At 44.6% G+C, this 14,233-nt stretch overlaps 1 protein-coding gene across 1 annotated transcript in view; it reads right to left on the reverse strand.

The window, feature by feature from the left end:
- Window positions 1-14,233, reverse strand: part of LOC109884121 (transient receptor potential cation channel subfamily A member 1) — an 83,003-nt gene that overhangs the window by 24,794 nt on the left and 43,976 nt on the right. Inside the window, exons 12-13 of the mRNA XM_031796945.1 lie at window positions 3,805-3,974; window positions 1,627-1,791 (exon numbers count right to left, since the gene is read on the reverse strand). Coding sequence (XP_031652805.1) covers window positions 1,627-1,791; window positions 3,805-3,974 — 335 coding nt within the window. The remainder of the gene's footprint in view (window positions 1-1,626; window positions 1,792-3,804; window positions 3,975-14,233) is intronic.

Here is a 14,233-nt window from a genome sequence, read left to right on the forward strand (position 1 = left end):
TGTGCGTATGTTAGTGTGACTGTGTGTGCGTATGTTAGTGTGACTGTGTGTGCATATGTTAGTGTGACTGTGTGTGCGTGAGAAGTCAGTATAAAATGAATTATTTTGTACAACAGACCAGAACGTTCCCGTGAATAAACATTTGAGTATTGAAGACTGGGCCTCTGTCTGTTTAATTTCAATTAGTAGGTAGCCTGTTTTCCTTTGTGTTTTGTGGGTGGTTCTTTTCAGTCTTTGTGTGTCTGCACCAGACAGAACTGTTTCGGTTTTCACTTTGTTGTTTTGTGTTTTTGAAGTGTTCAGTTGTTTATTAAAAAGATTAACACGAACCTGCTTTGGTCCTCTTCTACTTCCACCCAAGACAGCCGTTACATTAACCTGCTTTGGTCCTCTCCTTCTTCCACCCAAGACAGCCGTTACACCAACCTTCTACGTTAATTATCCTAACCTTCTATGTTAATTATCCTAACCTTCTACGTTAATTATCCTAACCTTCTATGTTAATTATCCCAACCTTCTACCTTAATTATCCTAACCTTCTACGTTAATTATCCTAACATTCTATGTTAATTATCCTAATTTTCTATGTTAATTATCCTAACCTTCTACGTGAATTATCCTAATCTTCTACGTTAATTATCCTAACCTTCTACGTTAATTATCCTAACTTTCTATGTTAATTGTCCTAACCTTCTACGCTAATTATCCTAACCTTCTATGTTAATTATCCTAACCTTCTACGTTAGTTCTCTTAACCTGCTATTAAGCTGACCTGCTGTGTACCTGAGTATGGCCGGTCTAACCAAGAATAGAGCACTGATGTTCCACCCATTACTGTTTATCCACCCACTGATGTTCCACCCATCACTGTTGATCCACCCACTGATGTTCCACCCATCACCGTTGATCCACCCACTGATGTTCCACCCACTGATGTTCCACCCACTGATGTTCCACCCATCACCGTTGATCCACCCACTGATGTTCCACCCATTGATGTTCCACCCATCACTGTTGATCCACCCACTGATGTTCCAGCCATTACTGTTTATCCACCCACTGATGTTCCACCCATCACCGTTGATCCACCCACTGATCTTCCACCCATTACTGTTGATCCACCCACTGATGTTCCACCCACTGATGTTCCACCCACTGATGTTCCACCCATTACTGGTGATCCACCCACAGATGTTCCACCCATTACTGTTGATCCACCCACTTATTTTGCAACGCCCCCTTTCAGACATGCTCCATGTGTGCAGTCAGCCATGCTTGGAGACATTGGTAACTGCAAGGTCTGTCAGTCTACCCATTATGCCATCATTGACACGAATGGGGGATGCCAGTGCTAACTTTCCCAAAATTCACAGGTTTCCCAAAAATCCTGGTTGAAGAATTCCCAGATTTCCTGCTTATTCCTGCTTCTGGTGATATTCCAGCTGGGATTTCTGGTATAGCAGGAACTTTTGGGACATTTTACAGAAATGTTGTTGACCCTAATCCTAACATTGAAGTGAGGATCTGTTGCCCAAACCTTTAGAGGCATAATCAGTGCCAAAAAAAACAGAGCAACTGTCTTCATAACTATGAACAGTAGACCTAGTAATGATGGTGCGTTAATACCAGTGAAACAGGGCTCCTTTACGAAGCAGCAGCTCCACCACCTTGGTGTGTCCCCCTCCAGAGGCCAGGTGTAGGGGGGTCAGGCCTCTCTCGTCCCCCTCGTTCAGCAGACGGGAGTCTGTGATGGTCTCCAGCAGACGCTGGCAGGTGTTGACACGACCATACCTGATGAGAGTGCGGAGAGGAGAGGAGGGTTAAACGTAACACCTGGTGTTAATACCACAGATGTAGGATGTTAATTTGAACCAGTTTGCTCAAGCAAGAAAATAATCCTGCAGCATCAGGAAATGTGAATTATTATGTGGATTATACACTGAGTAGACAAAGAATTAGGAACACCTGCTCATTCCATGACATGGACTGAGCAGGTGAATCCAGGTGAATCCAGGTGAAAGCTACGATCCCTTTGCGATATCTCTTGTTAAATCCACTACAATCAGTGTAACTTGAAGGGGAGAAGACAGGTGAACTATATTTTTTTAGGCTTTGAGACAATTGAGACATGCATTGTGTATGTGTGCCATTCAGAGAGTGAATGGGCAAGACAAAATATTTAAGTGTGTCATGCCCTGGCCATAGAGAGGCTTTTAATCTCTATTTTGTTTAGGCCAGGGTGTGACTAGGGTGGGCATTCTATGTTCATTTTCTATGTTTTGGATGTCTGGGTTGTTTGGCCGGGTGTGGTTCTCAATCAGAGGCAGCTGTCTATCGTTGTCTCTGATTGAGAATCATACTTAGGTAGCCTGTTTTCCCCAGCTGGGTTTGTGGGTTAGTTGTTTTCTGTTAGTTGAGGTTTGTTGTGTGCTGGGGTCACTGTCTGTTTGTGCCCAGTTTTGGGTTGGACACTTTTGATTATCGCCTGTTGTTTCGGATGCCGCAAATAAAGTCTGGTTTTCCCCCATTATCCTCTGCTCTCTGCGCTTGACTCTGCCCCCACCACTCCGGTACGACCAACCGGGTATGGTAGTAGGTGCAACACTGCTGGGTTTTTCACTCAACCGTTTCCTGTGTGTATTAAGAATGATCCTCCACCCAAAGGACATCCAGCCAACTTTATTTTTTTATTTTTTTATTTTTATTTTTTTAACTAGGCAAGTCAGTTAAAAACAAATTCTTATTTTCAATGACAGCCTAGGAACAGTGGGTTAACTGCCTGTTCAGGGGCAGAACGACAGATTTGTACCTTGTCAGCTTGACACAACTGTGAGAAGCATTGGAGTCAACAGCATGTTACCCTATTAATAACACCACTGACTTGGGCAGTGAGGATTAGCCTAGCATGTTACCCTATTAATAACACCACTGACTGGGCAGTGAGGATTAGCCTAGCATGTTACCATATTAATAACACCACTGACTGGGCAGTGAAGATTAGCCTAGCATGTTACCCTATTAAAAACATGACTCACTGGAAGTGAAAATTAGCCTAGCATGTTACCCTATTAAAAACACCACTGACTGGGCAGTGAAGATTAGCCTAGCATGTTACCCTATTAAAAACACCACTGATTGGGCAGTGAAGATTAGCCTAGCATGTTACCCGATTAAAAAACCCACTGACTGGGCAGTGAAGATTAGCCTAGCATGTTACCCTATTAAAAACAACACTGATTGGGCAGTGAAGATTAGACTAGCATGTTACCCTATTAAAAACATGACTCACTGGGCAGTGAAGATTAGCCTAGCATGTTACCCTATTAAAAACATGACTCACTGGGCAGTGAAGATTAGCCTAGCATGTTACCCTATTAAAAACACCACTGACTGGGCAGTGAAGATTAGCCTAGCATGTTACCCTATTAAAAACACCACTGACTGGGCAGAGAAGTGCAGGGCAGACTTCTTGTATATTACCCCACTCGACCTAACACCACTAGACCTAACACCACTAGACCTAACACCACTAAACCTAACCCCACTAGACCTAACCCCACTAGACCTAACCCCACTAGACCTAACCTCACTAGACCTAACCCCACTAGACCTAACCTCACTAGACCTAACCCCACTAGACCTAACACCACTAGACCTAACACCACTAGACCTAACCCCACTAGACCTAACACCACTAGACCTAACCGCACTAGACCTAACACCACTAGACCTAACACCACTAGACCTAACCCCACTAGACCTAACCCCACTAGACCTAACCCCACTAGACCTAACACCACTCACTGGGCAGCGAAGTGCAGGGCTGACTTCTTGTCCTTGGACTTGCGGTCCAGAGAGACCTGTAGAACCAGGATGTTCTTGACCGATTCGTGGATGCCCAGTCTGCAGGCGTAGTGGAGAGGAGTACAGCCCTCGTTGTCCTCGTTACTCAACAGATCCTTCACACTGCTGTGCTGTTAAAGGAGGCAGGACACACACACACACACACATAAACACTTGATCCCTGACTTCCCAAGAGCAGGTAGACAGATGCTGCCATCCAAAGGGTCTGCTGAAGTCTATTATCTGTGCTTCACTGTTTCAGAGGTTACAGCAGATCACTGAGACGCTTGGCAAAGCTTTAAATGGTTTAAATAAACTATAATTTGGCACAGAGCGATGGTAATAAAGTTCAACAGCCAGCCTTGGTGCTCCTCCCAAACGGCACCCTGCTCCCTTTAAAGTGCACTACTTTTAAACAGGGGCTATAGCCAAATGGCACCCTATTCCCTTTATAGTGCACTACTTTTAACCAGGGGCTATAGCCAAATGGCACCCTATTCCCTTTATAGTGCACTACTTTTAACCATGGCCTATAGCCAAATGGCACCCTATTCCCTTTATAGTGCACTACTTTTAACCAGGGCCTATAGCCAAATGGCACCCTATTCCCTTTATAGTGCACTACTTTTAACCATGGCCTATAGCCAAATGGCACCCTATTCCCTTTATAGTGCACTACTTTTAACCATGGCCTATAGCCAAATGGCACCCTATTCCCTTTATAGTGCACTACTTTAACCAGGGCCTATAGCCAAATGACACCCTATTCCCTTTATAGTGCACTTCTTTTTACCAGATTGGGTCAAAAGTAGTGCATTATAAAGGGACTAGTGTGCCATTTGGGATTCACCCAACTGGACTCTAGAAACAGACTCATAAGGGTTTGTAGAGGTAGAGAGTGTTAGCTGGAAGAAAATGAATGGCAGAAAGCGATACGCTATCCCACCTTTAATGTTGATGCCTCTTTCCCTAACGTTCGAAAACGAGTCGCTTTTACGTAACCTTCCTTCCTTACCTTTACCATGACCTCAGTGAAATGATACAGTGTCTAAATTAAATGTTATCCGTGACTTGCTTGGTAAACAACAAGTTGTAGACTAACAGTGAAATGCTTGGTAAACAACAGGTTGTAGACTAACAGTGAAATGCTTGGTAAACAACAGGTGTAGACTAACAGTGAAATGCTTGGTAAACAACAGGTGTAGACTAACAGTGAAATGCTTGGTAAACAACAGGTGTAGACTAACAGTGAAATGCTCCGTAAACAACAGGTGTAGACTAACAGTGAAATGCTTGGTAAACAACAGGTGTAGACTAACAGTGAAATGCTTTATAAACAACAGGTGTAGACTAACAGTGTAATGCTTGGTAAACAACAGGTGTAGACTAACAGTGAAATGCTTGGTAAACAACAGGTGTAGACGAACAGGGAAATGCTTGGTAAACAACAGGTGTAGACTAACAACAACATGTGTAGACTAACAGTGAAATGCTTGGTAAACAACATGTGTAGACTAACAGTGAAATGCTTTGTAAACAACAGGTGTAGACTAACAGTGAAATGCTTCGTAAACAACAGGTGTAGACTAACAGTGAAATGCTTCGTAGACAACAGGTGTAGACTAACAGTGAAATGCTTCGTAAACAACAGGTGTAGACTAACAGTGAAATGCTTCGTAAACAACAGGTGTAGACTAACAGTGAAATGCTTGGTAAACAACAGGTGTAGACTAACAGTGAAATGCTTGGTAAACAACAGGTGTAGACTAACAGCGAAATGCTTTATAAACAACAAGTTGTAGACTAACAGTGAAATGCTTTAATTACGAACCTTCCCCAACAATACAGAGAGAAGTAAAAAGAGAAAACTAATAGAAAGATATTAACAAGAGGAATAAATAAACAATGACTAGCGATAACTTGGCTATGTAGACGGGGTACCAGTACCGAGTACCAGTAAGTCAATGAGCAGTGTACGAGGTAATTAAGGTAACTGTGTACAATATAGGTAGGCATAAAGTGACTAGGCAACAGGATAAATAATAAACAGGTAACAGCAGTGTATGTGATGAGTCAAAGGAGTTAGTGCAAAAAAGGGTCAATGCAGATAGTCTGGGTAGCTATTGTTGAACTATTTGACTAACTATTTAGCAGTCTTGTTCAACATTCATGTCTTTGGGATAGAAGCTGTTCAGGGTTCTGGCCCATGCCAAATCTTTTAAGACTCCTGGAAGGAAGAGGTGTTATCATGCCTTCTTTATGACAGTGTTGGTGTGTGTGAGATCCATGATAAATCGTTAGTGATGTGGACACCAAGGAATTTGAAAGTCTCGACCCGCTCTTCTGCATCCCAGTCGATGTGTATGGATGCGTGCTCGGCCCTCAGTTTCCTGTAGTCCACAATCAGCTCTTTTGTCTTGCCGATGTTGAGGGAGAGGTTGTTGTCCTGGCACCACACTGCTAAGTCACTCACCTCCCTATAGGCTGTCTCATCGTCATCGGTGATGAGTCCAACCATGTTTTGTCGTCAGCAAACTTAATGATGGTGTTGGAGTCATGTGCGGCCAAGCAGTTGTAGGTGAACAGGGAGTACAGGAGGGGACTAAACACACACCCCTGAGGGGCGCCAATGTTGAGGGTCAGCGTGGGGGACGTATTGTTGCCAACCCTCACTACCTCCGGCGGCCGGTTAGGAAGTCCATGATCCAGTTGCAGAGGGAGGTGTTCAGTCCCAGGGTCCTGAGTTTAGTTATGAGCTTGGAAGGCACTATGGCGTTGAACGTTGAGCTATAGTCAATAAACAGCATTCACACGTAGGTGTTCCTCTTGCCCAGGTGGGAGAGAAGGCAGTGTGGAGTGTACAGTAATAGAGATTGCTTCATCTGTGGATCTGTTGGAGCTGTATGAATAGGAGTGGGTCCAGGGTGTCTCGGATAATGGTGTTGATGTGAGCCATGACCAGCATTTCAAAGCATTTCATGGAAACAGATGTGAGTGCAACGGGGCGATAGTCATTTAGATAGGTTATGTTGGCGTTCTTTGACACAGGGACTATTATGGTCTGCTTGAAACATGTAGATATTACAGACTGGGTCAGGGAGAGTTTGAAAATGACAGTGAAGACACTTGCCAGTTGGTTAGCGCATGCTCAGAGTATGATATTACAGACTGGGTCAGGGAGAGGCCAGATGGTCAGGGCATGCTCTGAGTATGATATTACAGACTGGGTCAGGGAGAGGCCAGCTGGTCAGTGCATTCTCTGAGTATGCGTCCTGATAAACCGTCTAGCCCTGAGGCCTTGTGAATGTTAACCTGTTTAAAGGTCTTACTCAGATTGGCTACGGAGTGTGAGATCACACAGTCGTCCGGAACAGCTGGTGCTCTCATGCATGGTTCAGTGCTGCTTGCCGGGGCAGCTCGCAGCTGGATTTCCCTTTGTAATTCGTGATAGTTTGCTAGCCCTGCCACATCCGACGAGTGTCAGAGCCTGTGTAGCAGTATTTGATCTTATTCCTGTATTGACGTTTTGACCGTTTGATGGCTCGTCGGAGGTCGTAGCGGGATTTCTTATAAGAGTCTGGAGTAGTGTCCTGCTCCTTGAAAGAGGCAGCTCTAGCCCTTTAGCTCAGTGTGGATGTTGCCTGTAATCCATGGCTTCTGGTTGTGTTATGTACGTACAGTAAAGCCAGTAACTGATGTGGTAAACTCCACAATGTTATCGGATGAATTCCGGAACATATTGTAGTCTGTGCTATCGAAACAATCCTGTAGTTGAAAATCCACTTCATCGGACCACTTGTACTTCCTGTTTGAGTTTTTGCTTGTAAGCAGGAATCAGGAGGATAGATTTATGGTTAGATTGGCCAAATGGAGGGCGAGGGAGAGCTTTGTATGCATTTCTGTGTGTGGAGTAAAGGTGATCAAGAGTTTATTCCCCTCTGGTTGCATAGGTGACATGCTGGTAAAGTTGCTGATGCTGATTCCAGTTTCCCTACATTAAAATCAGTCACTAGGAGCACATTTTCTTGTTTGCTTATGGCCTGATACAGCTCGTTGAGTGTTTTCTTAGAGCCAGCATCTTGAGGTAATCTAACTCAAGCTAGCAAAACCTTGAGACTTCCTTAACATTAGAGATCGCTCACCAGCTGTTGTTACCAATCCCCGAGCTGACAAGGTAAAAAGCTGTGGTTCTGCCCCTGAACAAAGCAGCAGAGGCAGTTGTTCGTAGGCCGTCATAGAAAATAAGAATTTGTTCTTAACTGACTTGCCTAGTTAATAAATAAAGGTTAAATAAAAGTTTAAATAAAAACAGACACATACCTCCCCCTTAACCTTAACTTCAACTTTAACCTTAACCTTAACTTTAACCTTAACCTTAACCTTAACTTTAACCTTAACTTTAACCTTAACTTCAACTTTAACCTTAACCTTAACCTGCCGTTGGGTCTAGACGATGAATAGAAAAACCAGCTAGATGTATATTCTCCACGTCCTTGTTCAGCAACGACTCTGAGAAACACAGGATATTACAGTTCTTCAGATCCCGTTGATGGGATAGTCTCAAACTTTGTGATTGTACGTTTGCCAATAGAATGGAGTGTAGAGTCGGTTTATTTAGTCGCAGACTAGTCACGTCAGGGAGCTCGATTGCCTCTCTTGCACCGTCTCTTCATCTTTTGAGTCGTGGGGATTAGGGCCTGGTCTGTACTGAATAGTACACTGCTGTCGACTCGTTGAGGTAGAAATCTTCATCCAAATCGAGGTCGCCATTCTGATGTTTTATTGTCATAGGAAATTATGGCGGAAATATTATGTTCAAAAAAGTTAATACAGTCGATTAATAAACATGGATTGCCACGCTGCATTTTGGTCCGATCCTTGTTCTACCTCTTCGTCCGAGGAGGAGAAAGCCGTTACAGAATCACCCACCACACACGGACCAAGCAGCGTGGTAACAGGCAGCGACAGCAGGAAAAGCGAAAGGAGGAATGGACATGGGAAGACGTTATGGACAGCAGGAGTATGGAGTATACGACGTGGGAGGAAATAGACAGGTGGGCGGTCGACCCAGAGAGAGTGCCGGAGCCCGCCTGGGATTCGCTGGAGCAGTGTGAAGAGGGCTATAGGAGAATGGAGTCGAAGAGAAAGACACGGCGGCGCAGAAAGAAACCCAAAAGTCAGCCCCAGAAATTTATTGGGGGGGGCTCAGGGAGAGAGTGGCGAGTCAGGAGTCAGACCTGAGCCAACTCTCCCTGTTAATCGTGAGGAGCAGCGATCAAAGGACTTCTGGACTTGGGAAGAGATATTGGACGGAAAAGGACCATGGGCGCAGCCTGGTGAATATCGACGCCCCAAAGAAGAACTGGGGACGGTGAGAGCGGAGAGGCGCTGGTATGAAGAGGCAGCACGGCGACACGGATGGAAGCCTGTGAGTCACCTCCAAAAATGTATTGGGGGAGGGCTCACAGGGAGTATGGCGATGCCAGGTAGGAGACCTGCGCAAACTCCCTGTGCTTACCGGGGGGCTAGAGAGACCGGGCAGGCACCGTGTTATGCTATGGAGCGCACGGTGTCTCCAGTGCGGGTGCATAGCCCGGTGCGGTACATACCAGCTCTTCGTATTGGCCGGGCTAGAGTGGGCATCGAGCCAGGTAAAGTTGGGCAGGCTTGGTGCTCAAGAGCTCCAGTGCGCCTGCACGGTCCGGTCTATCCAGAGCCGCCTCCACACACCAGTCCTCCGGTGGCAGCTCCCCGCACCAGGCTTCCTGTGCGTGTCCTCGAACCAGTACCACCAGTTCCAGCACCACGCACCAGGCCTTTAGTGCGCCTCGCCTGTTCAGCACAGCCAGAGCCTTCCTTCCCTCTAGCGCTGCCGGAGCCTCCCGCCTGTTCAGCACAGCCAGAGCCATCCTTCTCTCTAGCGCTGTCGGAGCCTCGGAGCAGCCAGAGCTGCCAGTTTGCATGGAGCAGCCAGTGCTGTCAGTCTGCATAGAGCTGCCAGTCTGCATGGAGCAGCCAGAGCAGCTAGTTCCGCCAGTCAGCCAGACTCTTCCAGATCTGCCAGTCAACCAGACTCTTCCAGATCTGCCAGTCAACCAGACTCTTCCAGAATCGCCAGTCAGCCAGACTCTTCCAGATCTGCCAGTCAACCAGACTCTTCCAGATCTGCCAGTCAACCAGACTCTTCCAGATCTGCCAGTCAACCAGATTCTTCCAGATCTGCCAGTCAACCAGACTCTTCCAGATCTGCCAGTCAACCAGACTCTTCCAGAATCGCCAGTCAGCCAGACTCTTCCAGATCTGCCAGTCAACCAGACTCTTCCAGATCTGCCAGTCAACCAGACTCTTCCAGATCTGCCAGTCAACCAGATTCTTCCAGATCTGCCAGTCAACCAGACTCTTCCAGATCCGCCAGCCAGCCAGGATCTGCCAAAGCCAACTACCTGCCTGAGCTTCCTCTCAGTGCTGAGCTTCCTCTCAGTGCTGAGCTTCCTCTCAGTGCTGGGCTTCCCCTCAGTGCTGGGCTTCCCCTCAGTGCTGAGCTGCCCCTCAGTCCCGAGCTGCCCCTCAGTCCCGAGCTTCCCCTCAGTCCCGAGCTTCCCTTCAGTCCCGAGCTACCCCTCAGTCCCGAGCTGCCTCAGTCCCGAGCTGCCCCTCAGTCCCGAGCTGCCCCTCAGTCCAGTGGGGTTCTGGGTGAGGACTATTAGGCCATGGTCGGCGGCGAGGGTGGATTATCCCAGGACGCGAGGGGGAGGAACTATGACATTTATGGAGTGGGGTCCACGTCCCGAGCCGGGGCCGCCACCATGGACAGACGCCCACCGGGACCCTCCCAAGGGTTTTGAGGTGCGTCCGGGAGTCCGCACCTTAGGGGGGGGGTTCTGTCACGCCTTGGTCTTAGTATTTTGTGTTTTCTTTAATTATTTGGTCAGGCCAGGGTGTGACATGGGTTATTGTGGTGTGTTTTTGTCTTAGGGGTTTTGTGGGGTGTCTACTTAGTCTATGGCTGCCTGAGGCGCTTCTCAATCAGAGTCAGGTGATTATCGTTGTCTCTGATTGGGAACCATATTTAGGCAGCCATATTCTGTGAGTGTTTTCGTGGGTGATTGTTCCTGTCTCAGTGTCTTTGTGTTTGCACCAGATAGGGCTGTTTCGGTTTTCACATTTATTATTTATTCACGTTTATTGTTTTTGTAAGTTGCTGTTTCTTTCTTGATTTAATAAACGCTGCATTTTGGTCCGATCCTTGTTCTACCTCTTCGTCCGAGGAGGAGATAGAAGAAAGCCGTTACAAAGTGTGATATTTGGTTTATTTGAAAACATTTACTCTTTGGTGTTGATAACATACAAGTCATTTAATAATCGTACTGTTTTCCTAAGTCGTCATTTATTTATCCTGTTGATACGGTACGGGAGAAACATAGTCTACAATAACTAGTGTCGTTATTATTTATTTATCCTGTTGATACTGTACGGGAGAAACATAGTCTACAATAACTAGTGTCGTTATTATTTATTTATCCTGTTGATACGGTACGGGAGAAACATAGTCTACAATAACTAGTGTCGTTATTATTTATTTATCCTGTTGATACGGTACGGGAGAAACATAGTCTACAATAACTAGTGTCGTTATTATTTATTTATCCTGTTGATACGGTACGGGAGAAACATAGTCTACAATAACTAGTGTCGTTATTATTTATTTATCCTGTTGATACGGTACGGGAGAAACATAGTCTACAATAACTAGTGTCGTTATTATTTATTTATCCTGTTGATACGGTACGGGAGAAACATAGTCTACAATAACTAGTGTCGTTATTATTTATTTATCCTGTTGATACGGTACGGGAGAAACATAGTCTACAATAACTAGTGTCGTTATTATTTATTTATCCTGTTGATACGGTACGGGAGAAACATAGTCTACAATAACTAGTGTCGTTATTATTTATTTATCCTGTTGATACGGTACGGGAGAAACATAGTCTACAATAACTAGTGTCGTTATTATTGATTTATCCTGTTGATACGGTACGGGAGAAACATAGTCTACAATAACTAGTGTCGTTATTATTGATTTATCCTGTTGATACGGTACGGGAGAAACATAGTCTACAATAAAGCCGTTAGTATTGATTTATTGATAAATATACACATTTGGTGATACAGGGTTTATTTTATGTTAAGACAGGCTACATCATGACAGGCTACATCAAGATAGGCTACGTCATGACAGGCTACGTCATGATAGGCTACATCATGATAGGCTACATACATCATGATAGGATACATCATGATAGGTCTATATCATGATAGGATACATCATGATGGGCTATAGCACAATGTATCCTAGTGTGCTATAATTTCACAGCACAGAACCCCCCCCTCAACGCACTGCCACTACAACAAAACAATAGCACAGGGCCATAACATAACAACCACTTCCGCTCAGCTGAATGAGATGGTTAAAGGGGGTTCATTCAGTGAAAGAATGACAAAAAGTATAAATGTAGGAAATTAAGGATTTTCGGCTTTTGAAATGTATTCAGACCACTTGACTTTTACCACATTTTGTTACATTACAGCCTTATTCTAAAATGGATTAAAATATTTGTTTTCCTCATCAATCTATACACAATATCCCATAATGACAAAGCAAAAACAGTTTTTTTTTTACATTTCTGCAAATGTATAAATGAAAGAGATGGAAATATCACATTTATATAAGTGGTCAGACCCTTTACTCAGTACTCTGTTGAAGTACCTTTGGCAGCGATTACAGCCTTGAGTCTTCTTGGGTATGACACTACAAGCTTGGCACACCCGTATTTGGGGAATTTCTTCCATTCTTTTCTTAAGATCCTCTTAAGCTCTGTGAGGCTGGACGGGGAACTTCGCTGCACAGCTATTTTCAGTTCTCTCCATAGATGTTTGATCGGGTTCAAGTCCGGATTCTGGCTGGGCCATTCAAGAACATAGAAGAAGTTTAGAACAACCAAGACTCTTTCATGCGCTGGCCACCTGGTGAAACTGAGCAGTCATGAGAGATGGGCCTTGGTCAGGGAGGTGTCATACCCAAGAAGACCAGAGGCTGTAATCATTGCCAAAGGTGCTTCAACAAAGTACTGAATAAAGGGTCTGAATACTGATGTAAATGTGATATTTAAAAACATTTGTTAATTAAAAAAAATTTAAAAGATTTTGCTTTGTCATTGTGGGCTATTGCGATGTCATTGTTGGCTATTGTGATGCCATTATGGGGTATTGTGATGTCACTATGGGGTATTGTGATGTCACTATGGACTATTGTGTGTAGATTTATGAGGAAAAACTAACTATTTTAATACATTTAGAATAAGGCTGTAACGTAACAAAATGTGGAAAAAGTCAAGTAGTATGAACACTTTCTGAAGGCACTGTATGCGGATGTAGATGACACTGTATGCGGATGTAGATGACACTGTATGCGGATGTAGATGACACTGTATGCGGATGTAGATGACACTGTATGCGGATGTAGATGACACTGTATGCGGATGTAGATGACACTGTATGCGGATGTAGATGACACTGTATGCGGAGTTCGTTGTAGATGATGTAGCAGTTGGTCACAGCAATGTCAATAAAACGGAGATTAAAACCGCTCTGTGATGCACAGAGTAGTATTGTGGTCTGAATACTTTCCGAATGCATTGTATTTCCCTGAGGTGCAATACATATGAAGCCCGGTAGATGGGGACCTTGTTCCACTAATGACCGTGGGATCACTAGGGTGACCCTCTGAGACATTAGGAATTGCTTTCACCTTTGGCATAACACGAAAGCCAGACATGGCAATTCTGTGTGATTGGGTTTTTTGTTCTGTTGAAAAACAGATGTGGGCAGTAGTCCCAAATATGTATATAGTTTGTTTCATTGATGTCTGTGCCCCCAAAACACTGGTACAGTAATTCTCAAGACCTGGGGGAACAACAATCTGGTGTAATGTCTTCTTCATTATGGTTTGCAGTGCTTTTCACAACAAGAGATAAAGAATTTCAACGTGTGTTTAAAAAAAATGGCGGTAGGTAGACTTGGAGCGTTGGGCCAGAATCCACAAGGTCTCTAGCCGAATAGGTGAAAAATCTGTCTGTGCCATGGCACTTAACCCTAATAGCTCTAGGGTCGCCGTCAATAATGGCAGATCACTGGTCTTGAGCCCGAGTGAGTCTCAGGGGATGTAAAAAAAAACATCACATTCACACTTGTACAGCTGTGGAATAGGACAAACCTAATTAATATCACTCATATAAGTGTCTCAAAAGTTTGTTTTGACATTATATTTCTGAATCAATAAATCTAAAACACTTGATGGGGCCTATTGCCAAAATGTCAAGGTGGAAAA

Source organism: Oncorhynchus kisutch, linkage group LG18 (assembly GCF_002021735.2).
Source record: "Oncorhynchus kisutch isolate 150728-3 linkage group LG18, Okis_V2, whole genome shotgun sequence".
Classification (NCBI taxonomy): domain Eukaryota; kingdom Metazoa; phylum Chordata; class Actinopteri; order Salmoniformes; family Salmonidae; genus Oncorhynchus; species Oncorhynchus kisutch.